The sequence below is a fragment of the Salvelinus namaycush genome, chromosome 10, assembly GCF_016432855.1.
Source record: "Salvelinus namaycush isolate Seneca chromosome 10, SaNama_1.0, whole genome shotgun sequence".
NCBI lineage: Eukaryota > Metazoa > Chordata > Actinopteri > Salmoniformes > Salmonidae > Salvelinus > Salvelinus namaycush.
Window position 1 is genome coordinate 39170043 of NC_052316.1, and position 22276 is coordinate 39192318.

Below are 22276 nucleotides of genomic sequence, written 5' to 3' on the forward strand. Positions count from 1 at the left end.
GTAATCTGTTCCCAGGATACTGTTCTGTTGTTGGCAGTCTCCAACGTGTGGAACATAGAACATTCCCTGTCCTTGACCTTTTCCCCAAGAATATCCTGCAAGAACCCACCCAAGAAAGCAGCAGACCTGGGTTCAGATGCTATTCGAAACCATCTCAACTATTTTATCATGCTTGATTGATCTTCCCTGGCTTAATGGACCAATAGAATAGTCAAAAAATCTGCAAAACCTACCGAACTGGCACTCCAGGGAAGCTAGAGCAAACGCTGAAAGACTGAAAGATTTCTAATAGTATTTGAACCCAGCTCACAACACAATGATGACTCAGCCCCACCAGTTACATTGACCATGTTTACCAGCACTCTCTCATAAACACTGACTGTTTGTTGATGCCACTTAGTAGGACAAGAAAAGCTGAGATGATCTTTCTGATAAGGTGTATCCACTCCTGGAATACATGGATGGGTGGGTGGAAAACTTAGAAACACAAACATATACTGTATCTAAACAACATGGCATTAGAAAACAACACTGTTAGACATTGCTGTGTTGCAATATCAAATAGATGCTTTTTAAATGCAAAAAAAAAGTTTAGGGAAGACAACAGTAGTTATAATATTCAATTAAACATTAAAAACAGGAATATAAAAACACGTTTCATTACCTCTCTCCAGTTGTATGCATTTCATAAAATGACAAGGGACAGAGTTATAATCTGCTTTATTTCATTTATCAAACCATCTTGATGCACGACGATCCATAGTGTAGTGACTGTGTATCAGTGGAGGCGGCTGAGCGGAGGACGGCTCATAATAATGGCTGAATGTCGATGGAATGGTATCAAGAATATGGTTTCCATGTGGTTGAAACAATCCCATTGACTCAATTCCAGCCATTATTATGAGCCGTTTCCCTCAGCCGTCTCCCCTGCTGTGTATGAGCGATGAGAAGTTCAGATCAAGTGCTTTGGCTTGTGCATATGAGTAGAAAATAAGATAATATGTGGCTGAACAGAGAACGGCGGTTAAGACACCATATATTATTGCTTAACAAAATACAAAGAAACAAAGAAATAAAACAAGACATTTAAAATTGATAAACCTCAATTGTTTAAACAACAACTGACAGTAGTAAGTAGTAACACTGATTATGTTTGCAGGCCATGCAGACTTGAAATAAAGTATGCATCCCAAATGGCACCCTATTCCCTATATAGTGCACAATGTTTGACCAGAGCCCTATAGACAAATATAACAGCATTAAGACCAGAGTAACAGTCTGAAACGTGATCCAGGACAGATGAGTGTTTGGGAAGAACACTGATGAACTGAAAATGGCACAAAGCTCAGTGCTTCTCTGAAAATAAAACATGTTTATCCAGTGAGGGGGGTCGGTCACTCGTCACCCCCCATTTTTTTTCTTGTTCTTTGCATTTAAAAAAAGACAGAGGAGAACAAAGTAATCTCTCAAGGTAAATCATTTAAAAACATATCTTAAAGGGGGAAGGAAGGTGTGGAGGGCTTCTAAACCATGAGCACCGGCCCTTCCGTCCACTTCCCGATACATTAGAAGCAGAATATGTATGTGCATTATTTGCTACCTGTCTGGAAACCTATTCGACTGAGCCCAGAGAGGGCAATGCTGCCATTACAAGAGATTAAAATAAATATATAACAGTGATGCGTACGTGGTGACAGAATACATTCAGGTATACTGTCGAAGTATGAGTAGAGGCATGTCCTTTATCCTTCTCCAGAGGTATTCTTGGCACAACCCATTATGTCCAGATTGTCAGTCCATCTTTTCATCAAACTGTAATGTCACACTGCAGCAAATCCTTAAACAGAATAGTGTGTAGCTCTCAGTGTTCTAGACAGTTCTAGCTCTCGGTTTTCTAGAGAATTCTAGAATGTTGTAGTTCTATCTCTCCAGTGTAGTGCAGGGATTATGCCATTTACCACAGTTCTCCTCTGTCAGAGCGAGAAACCCTTCAGAACCCTTCACCAGCCTTCTTTCCTGAATACAGTATGGCTCAGCCAGGGGTGCAGGTTAGGTTGGGGGGAACAGAGCAGAACTTCACAATGCTGCTTCCGTGTTTCTCCTCTCTCTATCTCTCTGTGACCTGGGATTGGCTGGATGTTGTCATCAGCATCCTGAGCCACAGATCCCATTGGTCAAGTCCTGTATAACCCCAGCCTTCACCAGCTTAATCAGGAACTCCTTCTCCTTAGAAATGTTGTGAGTCCAGGACTGTGAATAGAAGACAGACAGGGAGGAGAGGTGGGGAGAGAGGGGGATAGAGGGAGGATAGAGGAGTACAAAGGAGAGAGTGGTAGAGGAGAGGAGATGCAGAATAACAGGAGTGGGAGTGGACAGGGAGAGACAGAGGAAAACGGTAGGTACTTTACAGGAGATGCAGGTAAAAAGTCACATTCTTTGGGAAGGGAGGCAGGGAGGATGTCAAAGCTGTTGCGTCCACATACCATTACTTTACTTTCAACTTTTGATCACAGAGATCAGTGGAGGTAAATGCCAGAGGTACAGTAGTAACATAAAAGAAGACCTAAAGTAAACAGACTATTGAGGTTGACAGTGAAACTATTGTCTTTTTAAAGGAGCTTTCTTCACTTACGGAGCTGCCCCTTAAATACAGGGGATGAGAGGGAGAGACAATACCAGAAGACTGACTGTACAACGTGGTACACTAAACGTTGGGTCTAAACCACTTTATTGTGGCTGTTGGATACAAAAGATAAGAGACAGAAAGAGATAACTGCTTTCTTGTCATGGCTTTAGAAGCGAAATGTGAAAACCATTCACCGCTCAAAATAGCAACGTCTGTGGTCAAAGATCTGAGGTTGGGGACGCCGGTATATGACGGAAAATTATGGTGGGGAAACTAGTGTCATTACAGACTTGTTCAAAACACCTGTAGTATCAACCACGACCATTGCTTCACAGGAGCGACCCATCCCTAAGAGCTGTTGTCATGCAGTTCAAAGGCAATATCTATAGCGTGTCTGGTCTAAAACCCCACCCTTTACCTCACTATCCTATATAACTGCCATAAGTGTTCCATTGTTTATTGGACACGTTATCTGTAGAACCATGCTTAAAAGAGAGTGCTGTAGGCTAGACTGGCTATCTCAGGTAGAGTTGGTTCATGTTTGGAGCCTGTAGGGACAGCTGAGTGACTGACAGCTCAGAAGAGCAGGGGGGGGAGGAGGGGATTGACTAGGGCTCCACATGCTTTCACCTGCTCCTCAGACTCTCTCTCTCTCTCTCTCTCTCAGAGAGCAGAGCTTCACACTCCCTCCTCCCCACCCAGGGCTTCCCTCTACAGAGTTAGGAAATCCTTCAGGCAGAGATTAGACAGACAGAACAAAACACACCTCAGCATAATATGCTAGAAGAATGCAGGATTCCAGGCACTTGATTTCTCAATAATATCTATAGGATATTTGTTCAGTCTTGCTTCATTTGGTCTTAGTGACTAATATTGGTGTCATTATGAGGAGACTACGGTGATAGATGATTGAACAGTTGTATCTGTTCAGGACATGGCTGTGTGTGATCCATTCAGAGGGAGCTTAGCCTGCTGGACCGAGCCGTTCTACAGGCACAGGCCCAAAGGTCTTTGAGTGTGAGGCCCAGCGGTCGTCTTGGATTGACAGCTTCACACTGGCCCCGGACTGGGTCACCCACAGAGAGAATACTGTACTACCACAGCTCTCAATTATACATGTAAGGGGGTTGGAGGAGGGGCTGAGACAGGTTTGTGTCGCTGCAAATTGACACGAGTCTGAAGATAGTGCACACTGACACCTGGTTGGGGAGTCATGTGTGTGTGCTGGGGGTGATCACATGTCAGCCATGGAGGGACCAGACCAGCCACTCTGGGCTCTGACATACCTTAGTAAAGAGTGATTTATGACCAGGCAGAGTGCTGTGTACATAACGAAGGGATCAGATGGACCTTCCAGACACTGGGACAAGTGTCTGTGTCCCAAGTGGCACCAGATTCCCTATATAGTGCACTACTTTTGACCAGGGCCTTGTAGGGAATAGGGTGCCACTTGGGACACACTTGCTATTGTGCTTGTGGTCCTGCCCCCTCTTCAAACACCAGCACCCACAGGCTCCTCTACACCTGACTTCCGTTACCCATCTAACTCCACATCTTACTCCACACCCTACTCCACATCTTACTCCACACCCTACTCCACACCCTACTCCACACCCTACTCCACACCCTACTCCACACCCTACTCCACACCCTACTCCACACGCTACTCCACACCTTACTCCACACCTTACTCCACATCTTACTCCACATCTTACTCCACATCTTACTCCACACCCTACTCCACACCCTACTCCACATCTTACTCCACACCTTACTCCACACCCTACTCCACACGCTACTCCACACCTTACTCCACACCTTACTCCACACCCTACTCCACACCCTACTCCACACCCTACTCCACATCTTACTCCACACCTTACTCCACATCTTACTCCACACCCTACTCCACACCCTACTCCACACCCTACTCCACACGCTACTCCACACCTTACTCCACACCTTACTCCACATCTTACTCCACATCTTACTCCACATCTTACTCCACACCCTACTCCACACCCTACTCCACACGCTACTCCACATCTTACTCCACACCCTACTCCACACCCTACTCCACACGCTACTCCACATCTTACTCCACACCCTACTCCACACCCTACTCCACACCCTACTCCACACGCTACTCCACACCTTACTCCACACCTTACTCCACATCTTACTCCACATCTTACTCCACATCTTACTCCACACCCTACTCCACACCCTACTCCACATCTTACTCCACACCCTACTCCACATCTTACTCCACACCCTACTCCACACCCTACTCCACACCATACTCCACACGCTACTCCACACCTTACTCCACATCTTACTCCACATCTTACTCCACACCCTACTCCACATCTTACTCCACACCCTACTCCACATCTTACTCCACACCCTACTCCACACCCTACTCCACACCTTACTCCACACCTTACTCCACACCTTACTCCACACCCTACTCCACACCCTACTCCACACCCTACTCCACACCTTACTCCACATCTTACTCCACACCTTACTCCACACCTTACTCCACACCTTACTCCACACCTTACTCCACACCCTACTCCACACCTTACTCCACACCCTACTCCACACCCTACTCCACACCCTACTCCACACCCTACTCCACATCTTACTCCACACCCTACTCCACACCCTACTCCACACGCTACTCCACACGCTACTCCACACGCTACTCCACACCCTACTCCACACCCTACTCCACACCCTACTCCACACCCTACTCCACACCCTGCTCCACACCCTGCTCCACACCCTGCTCCACACCCTACTCCACATCCTACTCCACATCCTACTCCACATCCTACTCCACATCCTACTCCACATCTCGCCTCCCGTGTGGTGGTGGGAACTGGGAAGTAACACGATGAACATTAGAGAGAAACCACAAGACTCTTGGAGAAGGCTATTAAATAAGGAGAGAAAGGTCAGTGTAAACTTCCCCTGCAGAGAAGTAAACTAGGCAAGCTAAACAGAGAGGATGTTGGTAGACAGTTTAAAGGGAGACAGAGACACACGCTTAGCAGGGAATGCTAACATACCAACACAGCCCTGGCTGTATGGTTCATAGCTGTTGACTGTGAGTGGGCGGATGGATGGATGGATGTTGCTGTTCTGTTCCGGTAACTAAGGGTTCAGAGAACAGACAATACCACGGCAACACACAGTCAGGTGACATACAAGGTTGTCTGTTTGTCTCTTTCAGATCAACCTAACTCTTTCATAAACCATCCCTTTCACAACTTAACCCTTTCAAAATCTAAACTTGTCATAGCGCTTTCACAAACTTAGTAGGATAGCCTTCTGGAATGAGGGCTTGAATGACTCACTTCAGGAATGAATCACTGCAACCAAAGATGAGATAAAGATCTTTATAGTATTCATGACCTGAACAACTGTGATTCCCTACAAGGTTGTCTGTCTGTATCTTTCAGGTCAACCTACCCCTTTCACAGAGACTAACACCTCACCTCACACAAGTCTAAGTCTGAGTGAGTGGACTTAAAGCAGATCTGAGTCTGTCTAGATATAGCCAAACATCCATCCGACACCTGTTCACTACACAGTAAAGTCTCTAGAATGAATGACTCGGGTTTCATTGGAAATAGTTTAGAATTACAGTGCATGGTTCAAATATTCAGGTCAGTTTGTCTCTAAATGTCCCTCCTGTTTTACAAGACGTTTATAAACACTTCTCTTAATGGAGTTATTTTGACATTGGCACCAAACTAAGCCATCAGTTCTTCTCACTTTGATGCAGTATGGAGTGTGTGTGTGTGCGTGTGTGTGAACATGTAGGTGAGCGGTGAGTTGCTGGGTAAGGATGACACAAACCTCATCCATAGTTACCCATCAGACTGACAGCATACAGTACACATGCCCCTCTTTCAGCTTCCTTTATTTGAACAGGGCTCTGCTAAAAACCTAAACAAACTTCTGCTTTTGGTCAGTGTGACCTCATGGTCAGATGAAGGCATTGTTTTACAATTTACATTACATTTTTCGTTCCATGATGTGTGTAAGTGTGTGTGTGAGTGTGTCAAGGCCCCAATGTGAACCTTAAGAGTGGTAAATGGCTGGCGTCAGTCGTCACGTCAGTGGTACCTCTTTGATGGCCGCCATCCTGATCTTCTCGTAGTAGTGTAGGGGGGCGTGAGGGGTGCTCATGTCATAGCCAAATCCAGCCACGGCTACCTCATCACAGTTATGGAGGGCCATTGTTATGGCAACCGTCCCCAGTGTCGGAATATTCTGGAAAACACAGAAGAGAAGACAAATGTTCCCTGAAACAGGACAGAATAGCAGTAGAACTATTGGAGGAATAGAACATGGGGTAACTAAAGGGAAATGTAAAAAGGTTACCAAAACAGAACACATGGAATGGAACTTTGAAAGACCTAGTCATGGCACATTTAGATTAAGGAAACAATGGCAATTTATTTTGTTAACAGAGCTGGTGAGAGAAAGGAAAACGTCCTCTCTCTCTTTCCCCAGTCACTCTCTCACTCTCACTCTCCCTCTCTCTCCCGCTCTCTGTGCTGCTTGAACTTCTGCTGCTTGAGATAGCTGGACATCCCGGTAGGAACGAAGTGAACTTATCAGCTGTCTGGGTGTTTGAGGGAGTTGCTGCAGGTGTATCTGTGGTGCTGAAGGTCTCCACTCTCCCTCTGACAGACACACTGTGGCAGACCCTGTGTCAGGCTGAAGGCAGCAGGTCAACAGCCCTGTGGCCAGGCAGGCTAATACCGAAAGGCTTATCAGTGTAGCTCTGTGAATGACAGACATGGCTAATCCTGCTAGCATAGCAGCAGGCGTACTGCATGGTGGCTGATTAAAACCAACCACCTCCAGCCTCTACAGTACATCTCCAGCCTAGGTCCATGCTCCCTCCATGGCCCTCTATAGGTGTGGATGTTACAACAAGGAAGGGTGTCTTCTCTAGCAGCTATTGAAAAGCTACTGGTTGATAAAAAGGTCCAACTACCTCTAGCCTCTACAGTACATCTCCAGCTCAGGTCGATGCTTCTCAGGTCCTTGCTCTCTCCACGGAGGGAAGGGCATCTTCGCAGGTAAACAGGACTGTGTTGTGTACACACTGTTCTGCTGTTCACTAGTATTCGCGTCTTGATTATTAAAGCCTCAATTCACACTTCCATGACAACATTCCGTCAGGAGGGGGTATCACAAACTGCACAATTCTGAGCTTGATTTTGATGCCCCCTTGCAGCATAGCTCTTAAAGATTTAAGGACATCAATGAACACAATTTGTGTACATTATCTTTGAATTCCTGAGATTGGAGGCATGGCATTGGGTCATATTAGTTCCAGTAGTGCTGACATCCAAACGGGACTCTAACAGTAAACAGTGTTAGTTTGTGTTCTGACTCATTGCTGCTGAGACATCTGGAGCACCCAGAGCAGAGCAGAGCCAACTAAGGCACCTGGAGGGGCTGTTGTATGTCTGTAGTGTGTTAGGGTACACTGAAAACAGGACCGAATGGTTCTGGTTCTGAAATGGTTCTGAAATGGTTCTTCCTCAGCTCTTGGAGAACTCTTGCCCGATAAAGAACCTGTCAGTTCAGTGTGGTGTTCTTGACGTGGCATCTACGGTTCTTCAGAATTCTAAAAGGTTCTTGAACGTATGGAAGCCTGCAGATGGGTCCCTTTCATAGCACACAGCAAACTGGTCAGTGTTACTTGTGCTGATTTTTCAGTGTAACATTTCTAGTGTTGATTCAAGAGTTAAATTAACACTCAGTGGTGTAAAATAACCCCAATGTTGGTGTTAAGTTATCAGAGTTGAACCCAAACCACGCCCATCATTATCATATTTCCCAATATGCTCTAATACAGGTTGATTTTCTGAATTGTTTGTTTCAATATCTATGTTTTTGCAGGTACATTGATCAATTAATTAATCTTATGCTACTCAAATATGTGACCCGTTTCAAGAAGGTAGGCAGGCGTATGTCGCATGTCACTATCTCACAGGAGAGGCATTTGAACGTTTTATTTTTTTTATCAAAATGTGTTTTTTGGCAGAAATGCCTTCTGGAACATGTGTGCCTTAATAACAAACTTGTATGCCATCTGTAAATACGAATAACATTGTTAAATTACGAGCCTAGTTGGTTAAGCCACAGAAAAATACAGGAACCTTCCCGCTAGACATGATTGGCTGAGATAATGGATGTGCTGGACATGCCGAGAGATGATTTCGGATTGGGTTTGCCATGTAGCATGCGTCTATAACATGAGCTGCTCAGTATGTGTGGATAATCCTTTCTACCTTTGTCAAAAAAAATGGAACAAGTTTTGCTACTCCGCTCAACATTGCTGCCCTGAAGTTAATAGCGCTATCGACCAAGATCAGTGGGAAAAAGCTATGATGGACTACTTTCTGGAGGACGATCGTGCCATGCTGACTCTCTCTGACTCTGAAAATGAATCAGACAATGAGGAAATCCCTGATTTAGGTAAAAACATTTTCATTGAACCAGAAATTGTAGTCTTCTGATGACGGTGGGGAAGAAACGGTGTCGTTGTCATGGAAGACGTTGACAGAGTTTTGAAATCAGTGGAATGCCCGGTGGAAGCAGAGAGGTGATTGCCAAATACGGAGAGTCCAAAAGAGAACACAGGAGGCTGTTGTATAAAACACCTGTCTCCGGATTACATCTTCAAACTAAGGGCAACCATGGTATCCATGACAAAGAGGGAGAAGCGTTCATCCATGTGTACGAGTAAGAGTCTAGCTACATTTTCAGATATTATACCTTTCTAATTTGGTCAGAAAGTCATTTTCATTGCAAGTTAAAGCGTACTGTTAGCTAGCTAGCTAACATTAGCTGGCTGGCTCGCAAGCTAAGGTTACATGTATGATCTGTGTAGTAATATTATTCGTATCTCAGAAAGCCATTTGCATTGCTAGTTATAGCTTTATATTAGCTAGGTAACATTGAACCTAGTTGGTTAGCTTTAGCTACCTGCAGATTTATGCAAGGTATTATTGCTGCGTTCAAAACAATTAGGAACTCTGAAAAATACGAGGTCAAATCGTGACATCAGTGATTTTCAGGTCAGAAAGTCAGAGTTCTAGAAAGAGGCCCGAGTGGAATTCCCGAGTTGGATAACTGTTCAAATCAATTTTTCCCAGCCAGAGCTAGTTTTTTTCAGAGTTCCCAGTTGTATTGAATGGGGCATTAGAGTTGGGATTATGGTTTATTGTTTAGCTACCTAGCTAGCTAGCTACATGTCTAAACAAAAGACTCCACTATGCAAGTAACCATTTCCCTGTACTGTTAACACATTCTGTTTCCTGTGCATGTAACAAATACACTTTGATTTAATTGGATATAGTGTGTGTTTACCAGAGACGGTAATGTGAAGAACAACATGACGTGCACCAAAGTCAGATTAGGATATAGGCCAAGGTCTAGATAAAGTGTATTTTTACTACAACTTTCACCACTTTTAGTCTTGAAATCTTTGGTTGTTTACTACACTGTGATTCCTTAAAGAGATGGGTGGGGCTAAGGCTTAAGTGGGTGTGAACGATGCTGAACGGGTGTTGACAAAGAAGAGCTCTCCAGTACGTGTACCAAAACATTCACGGCCATTTTCACAAAAGTGGGGTTACAAGTTTATCAACTTTCAAAGCAGAATTACTTTCCCATTGTTCCTCAACTGCAGTCTCTACTTTTATCCAATGTAAAAAACACAATTTCAAATGTTGCTACATAGAAAGGAATCCAAGTGGTGGGTCACATATAAATAACATAATAACATCGAAACTATTCCAATCTGTTACTTGGACTGGTAACACTTTATATTTAGGTCCCTTAAAATAAACAATTTCTAAACAGTTTGTAAAGAGTTTACTTACCATTTATTAATAATTATTCCTACATTTGTAAATGTCAATAAGCAATCTGTAAATACACATTTATAAACACTATTTATAAGATCATTTATAAGGTGTTTGATCATAGTATGTTCACAATTTGTAAATAATTAATAATGTACTTATAAACCTGTTGTAAAGGAGTTATTGTAAACTCATAATATTAGAAATGTAAAAAATGTAATGGTTGATTAATGGTTTGACACAACATTTATATACATATAAATATATTTATATACAGTATGTCATGAATGGTATATTTAAGCAATAAGGCACGAGGGGCTGTGGTACATGGCCAATATACCACGGCTAATGGCTGTTCTTAGACACAACGCAACGTGGAGTGCCTGGATACAGCCCATGGCCATATATCGGCCATATACCACAAACTCCCGAGGTGCCTTATTGCTATTATAAACTGGTTACAAACATAATTAGAACAGTAAAAATAAATGTTTTGTCATACCCGTGCTATATGGTCTCAGATACCACGGCTTTCAGCCAATCAACATTCAGGGCTTGAACAACCCAGTTTATAATTGTTTATTGTTAATGATTGCATTTATAAATGTGAGCACTTACTAATATCTCAGTTGATGATTCATGTAGATCCTTATAAACCATTTACTAATTATTGATAAACAGTTTTACAGCCCCTAATCTAAAGTTGCTGCCGGAAGTGTTGTAGAATTTAATGGGATGCTTTAGCATTAGCTAGCCTAGCATGCTGACGAAAAGAGGCAGTTTAATGAAAAACGAGCAGTATTTCAATCTTCTCTATTTCGCGGCTTCGATAATGGGATAATTAGGAGTACAGCGACACCTTCCATCCCTGAATTTAGGTATGTTTTCAAGCCATAGCCCTGTGAAAACATATTAACATATTTATTGTTTAACATAGGCCCCTTTTGACTTGAAGGCAGACTGAACATCATGTGACAAATTAAGCAAACTAAGCCCAGTAACATAATTAAACTCAAAATATACTATTCTGTTCTTTTGAAATACATTTTCTTAATATCATGAAATATCAAATATGTAACTGAAATCGTTCAAGCAAGAAGTTCTTATACTTCCTTGTATTATGTACTTCTTCTTTACCATTGCATGTTTTAGGATGCAGATATGGATAGCAGCCATTTTACAGGCTCCTGACCTGTTTTGTGTGTATTTTTTATGATGATCGTAATTTTTTTGAACATAATATTTCCGCCATAATTTCCTATGACAGAAAACAGCAGTGAGTTTCCCATTCTCTCACCCCTCTCCCCATCTGTCCGTTGTTGTGAGGCAGGCCGATGAACCTGAAGGCAGCCTCCTGGATGAAGTAAGGGTTGAGGATCCTCATCTCACTGGGCTCCCTGGGGACATGACGGGCCACAGACTTCCAGAACCCTTCTGTGCTACGCTATGAGAGACAGAGAGAAAGAGAGATAAATAGAGGGGGGTAGGGGGAGGGAGAGAGAGAGACAGAGACAGAGACAGAGAGAGAGAAATATAAAGGTTAGTGTAATTGTAGCATGAAAAAATGGCCCCTAGCCGTAATAATAAATTAAGAAATCAGTAAAACATTTACTACTTTCAATAACAATGTGATCTCTCTCTGTTGGTGGTCTCCTAAAGCACAACTCTTCTTGCTCTCAGACTCAACTGTTGCATATCAAATACCAGGGAGCTCAGAGCACCTAAACATCTCTTCTCATCAGACCTGTGTTGAAATACTATTTGAAATCCTTTAAAATACTTTGAGCAATTGCTCTAGCCTACCTGGTGCCAGATGGGTGGGGTTTTCAGTTTGAGGACGATTCTATTCGTCCATTAAGCCAGGCAAGCTCAATCAAGCACAGATAAAGTATTTTAAATGATTTATAATAGTATTTGAACTATTTGAACCCAGGTCTGCTTCTCTTGTTCTTCTGCCTCACAGTGGTGTAGTGTTGCCTGGAGAAGTGGGTATACTCACATAAAAAAAACATCCAAATGGCACACCCGGCCAAGGAAAGGCGCACTGTGTGAAAAATTCAATGACAAACAGTGACATGCACTCTGAATGACTTTAACATGATAAATCCCATATTGGTCTTTCACAGTCAGGCCAACCCAAGCTGTACTGTGAAAGTAGGCTAATAGTAGGCCTACTATTGAAACAGTTCAACTGAGTCAGGAATTCACAGCATTAGATTTCCCACAATTTTTTCAGGTTTTCGTTCTCAAAGTCACACTTTTTTTAACAGAAAAACAACAAAATTGTATGTTCTAAGTCCATAACAATGCTTAAACCACAAGTGTGCAGGCACCTAGCATTATTGTTTGATTAGCCGTGTTTCTGTGGCACATGTGTCACACCCTGGCCTTTGTTATATATATTTTCTTGATTAGTTTAGTTAGGTCAGGGTGTGACATGGGGGATGTTTGTGTGTTTTGTCTAGTTTAGGGTGTGTGTATTGTTTAGGGGGTTTTGTAGTATGTATGGGGTTGTGTTCAGTGTAGGTGTTTAGGAAAGTCTATGGTTGCCTGATTTGGTTCTCAATCAGAGACAGCTGTTTATTGTTGTCTCTGATTGGGAGCCATATTTAAGGCAGCCATAGGCTTTAGGTGTTTGTGGGTAATTGTCTATGTTGAACGTTAGTAGCTTGAGTGTGCACTTTCGTTTATAGCTTCACGGTCGTTTATTGTTTTGTTAGTTTTGTAAGAGTGTTTCGTGTTACGTCTTCGTCTAATAAAAGGAAGATGTATGACTCTCACGCTGCGCCTTGGTCCGCTTATTATGACAATCGTGACAGAATTACCCACCAAACCAGGACCAAGCAGCGTGGTAAAAAGCAGCAGCAGCGATGTCAAGACTCCTGGACGTGGGAGGAAATCCTAGACGGGAGAGGACCCTGGGCACAGCCAGGGGAATATCACCGCCCTAAGGCAGAGATGGAGGCAGCACGGCGACACGGTAGGAAGCCCGAGAAATTCTTGGGGGGGGGGGGCACTTGGAGCAGTCGGCGAAGTTGAGGGGTGAGTCTGAGATTGTCGAGGAGTTATTGGACAGATTGGAGGAGAGTGAACGAAGGGGAGATTATGAGACATTCAAGGAGTTGTGGACGAAATTGGAGGAGAGTGAAGAGAGAGAGCTGTTGGTTTGGCAGAGTATGTATGGCATTCTTCCTGAGGAGCGTGTTAGCTGTCCGATGCCACCTGTGTCAGTTCCTCGTACTCAGCCTGAAACTTGTGTTAAATTTCCGGAAGATTTGATGCCGGCTATACACACCAGGTCTCCAGTACACCTTCACAACCCGGTGTGTCCTGTTCCTTCTCCCCGCACTAGCCTTCAGGTGCGTGTCCCCAGCCCAGTACCACCAGTTCCGGCACCACGCACCAAGCCTCATGTGCGTCTCCAGAGCCCTGTACGCACTGATCCTTCTCCCCGCACTCGCCCTGAGGTGCGTGCCCTCAGCCCGGTACCACCAGTCCCGGTACCACGCACCAGGCCTATAGTGCGCCTCGAGAACTCAGTGTGCCCTGTTCCTGCTCCCCACACTCGCCCTGAAGTGCGTGTCACTAGTCCGGTGCCACCTGTACCGGCCCAACGCATCAGGCCTCCAGTGCGCCTCCCCAGTCCAGGACGTCCTGTGCCTGCTCCTTGCGCTCGCCCTGAGGTGCGTGTCACCAGCCCGGTACCACCAGTGCCGGACCCACGCACCAGGCTTCCTGCGACGATCCCCAGTCCAGAGCTTCCGGCGACAGTTCCCAGTCTAGAGCTTCCGGCGACGGTTCCCAGTCTAGAGCTTCCGGCGACGGTTCCCAGTCTAGAGCTCCCGGTGACAGTTCCCGGTCCGGAACCTCCAACGACGGTCCACGGTCCGGAACCTCCAACGACGGTCCACGGTCCGGAACCTCCAACGACGGTCCACGGTCCGGAACCTCCGGAGACGGTCCACGGTCCGGAACCTCCAACGACGGTCCACGGTCCGGAACCTCCAGCTCCATGGCCGTAGCCTTCCCCTGCGCCGATGCCCAGTCCAGACACGGCATCCAGTCCCGCTCCAAGGCAGAAGCCTTCCTCGGCATCTAGGTCCAGTCCAGGCACAGTGTTCAGCCTGGGTCCATGGCTGGATCCGCTGGATGAGCGGGTACTTCGTCCCGCACCAGAGCCGCCCCCGACACTAGACACCTCCCTAACCCTCCCTTTTTGTTTCAGGTTTTTGCGGTCGGAGTCCGCACCTTTTGGTACTGTCACGTTCTGACCATAGAAAGCCTATATTTTCTATGGTAGAGTAGGTCAGGGCGTGACTATGGGTTTTAGTCTAGTTTATTATTTCTATGTGGGGTTCTAGGTTTATTTTCTATGTTGGGGTTTGTGTATGATTCCCAATTAGATGCAGCTGGTAATCGTTGTCTCTAATTGGGGATCATACTTAAGTTGCATTCTTCCACCTGTGGGTTATGGGATATTGTTTGAATGTATGTGTTTGGAGTTAGTGCACTTTGCACCTCTGTAGTCACGGTTTGTTCGTTTATTGTTTTGTTTTGTTAAGTTTCACTATTAATAAAGCATGTTGAACTCTACATTCGCTGCGCCTTGGTCCATCTCTACACACGACCGTGACAGACAGGTAAGTAGGCATAGGCTACTTTGTAGCTAGTTACCATTGAAAAGAGAAGGTTTCTGGGAATGCCTTTCCATCTACCAGAAGACAGTTAGGTCTATCATTAGCATCACTATATTTTTCCTGTTCCTTAATTGTTTGAAACCTGGAAATTTTACTTCATATTATGAGGCATGACTTACCTTGCTTCAAAGTAGCCTATAGTCAAAATCCCACCATAGAAACATGGAGGCAATTATTTTGTTTAAAGACTCATATGCGTTCTGCTCTATTGGTTTTATTTCAACTTTCTTTCATTGTCTAACAACCAAAGACATTATCCTAATCATATTAGCAACCCATGATAGTTGTTGCATCTTTAAATCCCCCTCTTTCTAACGTGTATTTCCATCTCTGTGCATGAAACCGTTTGCATGTGCGGTGCGCATTTTAGAACAGTGAAGAAATAATAGTTCAACATTTTAAGCTAAACATTCCGATCTGTTCCATCAGCCCTATTAATTGATACAGCGTATACCTACACTACTTTGATACGTATCAGTGGGGATTAAGAAGTGAGTATACGCAATGGCCACTGAAAAATAATTGGGTATACAGCATATACCTACATATACCCTCCACTACACTACTGCTGCCTCATGATTAGTTGTTCATTCCTCTCTTCAGCTGAGAAACTGACAAAGTGAGAGCTGACGCTTAGCAGTTGGTCAGTGGATTTTAACACAAGTCACCTGTACAAACAGACCAGAGTGATGCCTTTGATATTTCCAAATAAAGAGTGACTATAAAATATGGCCAAGTGGCTTTGAGGCGGATTTGGCTGTGTGCCCAGGACAAGCCCAGACACATCCCACCTCTCTGTCAGACAGGTTCTGAATAAAGGGCCTTTCTGGTTCTGACAGGGCAACAACATCACAGCAAAGGACACATAAAGCCAGGGCCAGGGACACAGTCCCCGCTGTAGTAAAACTAAAAACATGTGATCTCAGGTTTCACCTGGTCGTTCTGAGAGGGAATAGTGATGCTGTAATAAATAAAGAATATGACACCTATACATAATTATTGTGAATTGGCTTTATTTGAGTTATTATACAGTATATTGTGAAAGGTTCCTATTCATATTCAACTTGCTGCAATCAACACAGTGTACAAACGGCAAATGTTTTTGTTATGTGGAGCCTGTCACGTCAGTCACACAGACAGTGTTCCAGGTCCTGGTCCACTGTAGCAAGATCTCAAGCTGGGTCTGGGGCAGGGAGGAGATTCAGATTCAGAGTGTTTAATAGTCACATGTAGAGGGTCGCAGGTGTGATTGCAGAGTACACTTAAAATCTTGGGCTTTGAGCTTCAACATGCAGGACTAAGTGAAATAAAATAATGAAAATGGTAATAAAAAACAATAGAAATAGCACTATATACATACTAACAGATGTGGCAGTGATGAATAATAAAATGTGCATTAGGGTGGAGGCAGAGTAAAGACTGAGGGGGTGGGGGGAGTGACCATAGTGGGAGCTGCATGACCATCGAGATGGTGTGGGGACCAAGTGAAATAAGAAATACAAATTAGTTGGGGGGGGGTCCATAGGGGGAGTAGCAGGGGGGAGGGTGGAGCAGGGAGCTGACTAGTGGTGGCTATTCAGCAGCCTAATGGTCTGAGGGTAGAAACTATTTCAGTTTTTGCCATGATGCTCCTGTACTGCCCGCATCTGTGTGATTGAAGTGGGGAGAACAGGGCATGGCTTGGGTGGCTGGGGTCCCTGATGATCTTCTTGGCCTTCCTGCAAAACCTGGTGTTGTAGATGCCCACTGGATATCATAAGGTGAATGCACCAATTTGTAAGTCGCTCTGGATAAGAGCGTCTGCTAAATGACTTAAATGTAAATGTAGATGTCCTGGTCGGCAGACAGTGTGCAGCCAATGGTGTGTTCGGCTGCACGTATCACCCTCTGAAAAGCCTTGCTGTCCGCGGCGGTGGAGTTGCTGTACCAGGCTGTGAGGCAGCCCGACAGTATGCTCTCGATGTTGCTCCTGTAGAACACTGAGGGCCCTCGTGGACAGGACACATTTCTTCAGCATCCTGAGATTGAAGAGTAGCTGCCGTGCCTTCTTCACTACAGTGTCTGTGTGGTTAGACTATTTCAGCTACTCTGAGATGTGTAAGCCGAGGAATTTGAAGTTATTGACCGTCTCTATGGCGGCCCTGTTGATGAGGATGGGGGCTTGTCCAGCCTGGTTCCTCCTGAAGTTCACAATCAGCTCCTTTGTTTTGCTAACGTTAAGGGAGAGGTTGTTTACCTGGCACCACACCATCAGAGTGCCTACCTTCTCCCTGTAGACTGTCTCGTCATGGTTGTAACTCAGGCCTACTAATGTCGAGTCGTCAGCAAACTTGATGATGGAGTTGGAATTGTGTGAGGCCACCTAGTTCCAGCTCCTAGCCTAGCCTACTGGGGTGGGAGGACGTACAGGAAATCAGGGCTTTTTTTCTGTGAGGTCACTCTCCTGCACCAAGCAGATACTGTATACTTCATAGAGGAGTTGCAGAGAATCCCAGACCAGTTCAGGGAGCCCTGTGACTTTTACGGGCCACGTGGGGTTCCTTTTACGGGCTAGGGGTTTATAAAAGACAAGTAAAGAACACCTCACAGCACAGGCCGTTTATCATCTGTTTTTTATTTTGTCCAAAAGAGAGATTTGTTGCCCTTCCATGTAGGCCTAGGTACCGCACGCTAAGATAACTAACTTGGCAATCTAACCCAACACAGAAGTAACGTCATCTCCATGAAGCCACAGCTACAGAAGCATTGTTTTGGTTTTTCCTTCAAAGGGAGAATGTTCTGGAGTAGATAAAAGCCAGCTGAACGTCTGTTTATCCAATAGGAATAATATTTTCTTTGATTCCTTTTGACAAAACCCATCCCATGAGTCATGTCAAGCCTCCAACCACAAATAAATACCATGGCTAATTGGCCTCTGCTGGCACGAACCTAACCCTTACTTTATTTTTCCCATTTCTGTGGTAGAGATTCTAGAATTAAGAAGAGAAGTGTCAGAACTCCAATGCTTTTGACGAGAGCCCTGGTCAAAAGTAGTGCCCTAAATAGGGAATGCGGTGCCATTTGGGACGCAGCATCCGTCTGTGGTTTCCCTGGTAATAAAGAAGTGATAAAGTGTGAGGAAATTACCGATATCAGAACCAGATGGAAACCAAACGAAGCACAAAAGGACCATCTCACTCTCTGACATGTGGCTAGTAATTCCCCTACCCCTAAGAGTCTAAGTCTTTGGGGGGGGGGTCCAAAAAAGCCTATTCATTTTTTCATTCATTTTTTACCGGTCTGTACTGGGTTACCTTCAGACGAGTCTCATGAGCAAAACGGAGAACACGTTTGTGTTTGTAAGTGTCTCGGGGTGGGGTCCATAGTTCCTAGCCCAAATTGTTTGTACCCTACAAACGTTTTCATGAGAAGACCGATTTTTGGGATGTCTCCTGGTCTGACAAACACAGCTGTAGCTCTGCCGCCTTCCACCGCAGATGCAGAAGGCCGACATCAGCGGATGTGTTAGAATGAGACGCAGCCCATGCACAACAGAAGTCTCTAGCTGAAACAGATGGATTTTGATGGTGATTTTTCTATTATGCCAATAAAGATTAATGCACGGGCATGGACATCAACTCTAGGCGAAAAGACTACATAAGAACAACAGCATGATCAGATGAGTCACGATATGACCACAAACAACTCTTAGATAAGATTTCAAATACACTATATATACAAAAGTATTTGGACACCCCTTCAAATTAGTGGATTTGGTTATTTCAGCCACACCCGTTGCTGACAGGTGTATAAAATCAGCCACAAACCATGCAATCTCCATAGACAAACATTGGCAGTAGAATGGTCTTACTCAAGAGCTCAGTGACTTTTAACGTGGAACTGTCATAGGATGCAACCTTTGCAACAGGTCAGTTCGTCAAATTTTTCCCCTGCTAGAGCTGACCCGGTCAACTGTAAGTGCTGTTATTGTGAAGTGGAAATGTTTAGGAGCAACAACGACTCAGCCGTGAAGTGGTAGGCCACACAAGCTCACAGAACAGGACTACCGAGTGCTGAAGCGCATAAAAATAGTCTGTCCTCAGTTGCAACACTCACTACCAAACTGCCTCTGGAAGCAACGTCAGCACAAGAACTGTTCGTAGGGAGCTTCATGAAATGGGTTTCCATGGCCGAGCACCAGCACACAAACCTAAGATCACCATGCGCAATGCCAAGCGTCGGCTGGAGTGGTGTAAACCTCGCTGCCATTGGACTCTGGAGCAGTGGAAACGTGTTCTCTGGAGTGATGAATCACGCTTCACCACCTGGCAGTCTGACGGACCAATCTGGGTTTGGCGGATGCCAGGAGAACACTACCTGCCCCAATGCATGGTGCCAAGTCTAAAGTTTGGTGGAGGAGGAATAATGGTCTGGGGCTGTTTTCCATTGTTTGTGCTAGGCCCCTTAGTTCCAGTGAAAGGAAATCTTAACGCTACAGCATACAATGACATTCTAGACGATTCTGTGCTTCCAATTTTGTGGGAACAGTTTGGGGAAGGCCCTTTCCTGTTTCAGCATGACAATGCCCCCGTGCACAAAGCAAGGTCAATACAGAAATGGTTTGTCAAGATCGGTGTTGAAGAACTTGACTGGCCTGCACAGAGCCCTGACCTCAACCCCATCTAACACCTTTGGGATGAATTGGAACGCCGACTGCGAGCCAGGCCTAATCGCCCAACATCAGTGCCCGACCTGACTAATGCTCTTGTGGCTGAATGGAAGCAACATCTAGTGGAAAGCCTTCCCAGAAGAGTGGAGGCTGTTGTAGCAGCAAAGGGGGGACCAACTCCATATGATTTTGGAATGAGATGTTTGACGAGCAGGTTTCTACATACTTTTGGTCATGTACTTTAAATTAGATTTAAAAAAACATGAGTTAGGAGTGGGGGATTTGAATGCAAAATAAGACAATGGAAAATATGACTAAACGGATAAAAATGAAGACATAAATGTATTTTATCATTGCACACAAAGTCCAACCGAAACTTGACTTTCTCTTGTAACCCAACCCCTCTGAATAATAGAGGTGCAAGGGGCTGTAATATGCGGTTAACTGCCTTGCTCAAGGCTGGAATGACAGATTTTTCACCTCGTCGGTTCAGGGTTTTGAACTGGCAATCTTTCTACAGGCCCAACGCTCTAACCGCTAGGCCACCTGCCGCCCACCAAGGTTCAAACAGCCCCAGTGAAAGCATTACTCTGGAAGAGGTCACGTGTGCTCTTGGGGAGGATGGCTGTGTAGTTGAGGAGCTCCATCGAACACAACAGTAAATTGGTTTTGGCAATGATATTTACCCATTTTGGGGCATAGTTATACTCATACAAGTCAAAGGCAAATTTTGTTACAGCCAAAAAGAACAAATGTCTAACCGGGATAGCCGCAAATCACAGCTCGCAAAGGATTCCCTGCAGACACAACCGTCCAAGCTTAGCAAGAAAATGCATGCTGCCTACGGGCCAGTGTGTGGAATAAAGGTGGTGGAGTAAAGGTGGTCCAGAGTTTTTCTCCCTCTGGTTGCACATTTAACATGCTGATAGAAATTTGGTAGGCCAGCTACGCCAGACACTGCAACTTGCGAGCCCACCCTGACCTTTCTTACCTCCGAAATCAGAGAAATTAGTTTGTCCACCCAAAATATTGAACAAGGCACGTCAGAAATCAAGACCACGATGAAGGAAATAGAAGGGAAAATCGATACACTGACCACCCGCGTTAGCGAAGCAGAGGACCGTGTCGCAACATCGGAGTTTGGCGCCGTCACAATGAAAGGTTGGGTAGAATCCAGAAGGAATTGCAAAAATTACAAGACCTGGTTGATAATTTGGATAACAGAACATGGCAGAAAACAAAGACATGATACAGTTCTTACGGAGGGAAATCCTGAATATGTTGGAATGCCAATTTGAGAGGCCACTTGAGATTCAGAGGGCACATAGAGTCCCCACAGGCCCGCCCAGAAGAGAGCTGAAAGAGGGACGCCGTTCGCTGCCCATCATTGCTACGTTATCAGTTGAAGGATGAAATTCTCAGAGCAGCGAGAGAGAAGAGACAGGTGACATGGCAGGGATCTACAATTATGTTCTTCCCAGACTATTCTAAACGAGTTGACGACTGGAGGATGGCATTCAAACAGGTAAAAACTGATCTAAAATCGAGGGGGATCGAGTTCATTCTGCGTGGGAAATTTGTTTTAATTTTTTAAGGGCCTTCAGATTAAAATTATTTTTCCTTTTTCACATTTCCTCTGATTGGCTCTATTTGAACATGAAGTGTCAATTCAATACATTACTATAGTTTGCCAGTAAGCGGCGACAAAGCACTATAGCCTTGTGTGTGACAGAGCCTTGAATTGTTGTAAATAAAATGCTAACTATGTCCCAAAAGGGTATTACAGTTTGGGTGACTGTCAAGTTCATCAATCCCATCTGTGTTGTTTCTCCCCAGCGCCTTAGGTTTGGCTGGGAGTCTACTTAGTTCTACACACCTACGTTTTTATGTTTTTTCTTAGGTTTGTTTTTCTTTATTGCCATGGAGATCTACACCACTGTAATACTTCTATACTGTATAGGTTATTATACATTCGCTTATTATGACTTCTTTATAACTCAATGACCAACATAGCTGAATTAAAATGAGCTAACTGGAACCTTAAAGGCTTAACCATATAATCAAGAAAAAGAAAAACGTTAGCATATCTCAAGTCTTCTAAGTTGGACATAGCTTTTGTCCAGGAGACACATCTGAATAAAAAGGAATCAGAAAAACTCAAATGCTCTTCGGTGGGAAAGGCTTTCTCTAGCCCGGGTACAGGCCAAAGCAGGGGAGTATCTATTCTCATACATAAAGCCATTAACTTTACTGAAACTAACTGCTGACTGATTCAGATGGTCGTTCAGTTGTTCTCTGGAATATATATGCACCTAATGCAAACAGGCCCAATATGGTTCTCAAACTCTCTTAGAACTGGGTGGCATCCCAATATTATTGGTGGGTGATTTTAACCAGATTC

The 22276-nt window shown here is 44.5% G+C and overlaps 1 protein-coding gene across 1 annotated transcript in view; it reads right to left on the reverse strand.

Moving 5' to 3' along the window:
* Positions 1-6604: 6604 nt before the first annotated feature.
* st3gal3a (ST3 beta-galactoside alpha-2,3-sialyltransferase 3a) overlaps positions 6605-22276 on the reverse strand; it is a 75087-nt gene continuing 59415 nt past the window's right edge. Inside the window, exons 9-10 of the mRNA XM_039002014.1 lie at positions 11828-11974; positions 6605-6913 (exon numbers count right to left, since the gene is read on the reverse strand). Of these exons, the coding sequence (XP_038857942.1) occupies positions 6752-6913; positions 11828-11974 (309 nt within the window). The 3' untranslated portion in view covers positions 6605-6751. The remainder of the gene's footprint in view (positions 6914-11827; positions 11975-22276) is intronic.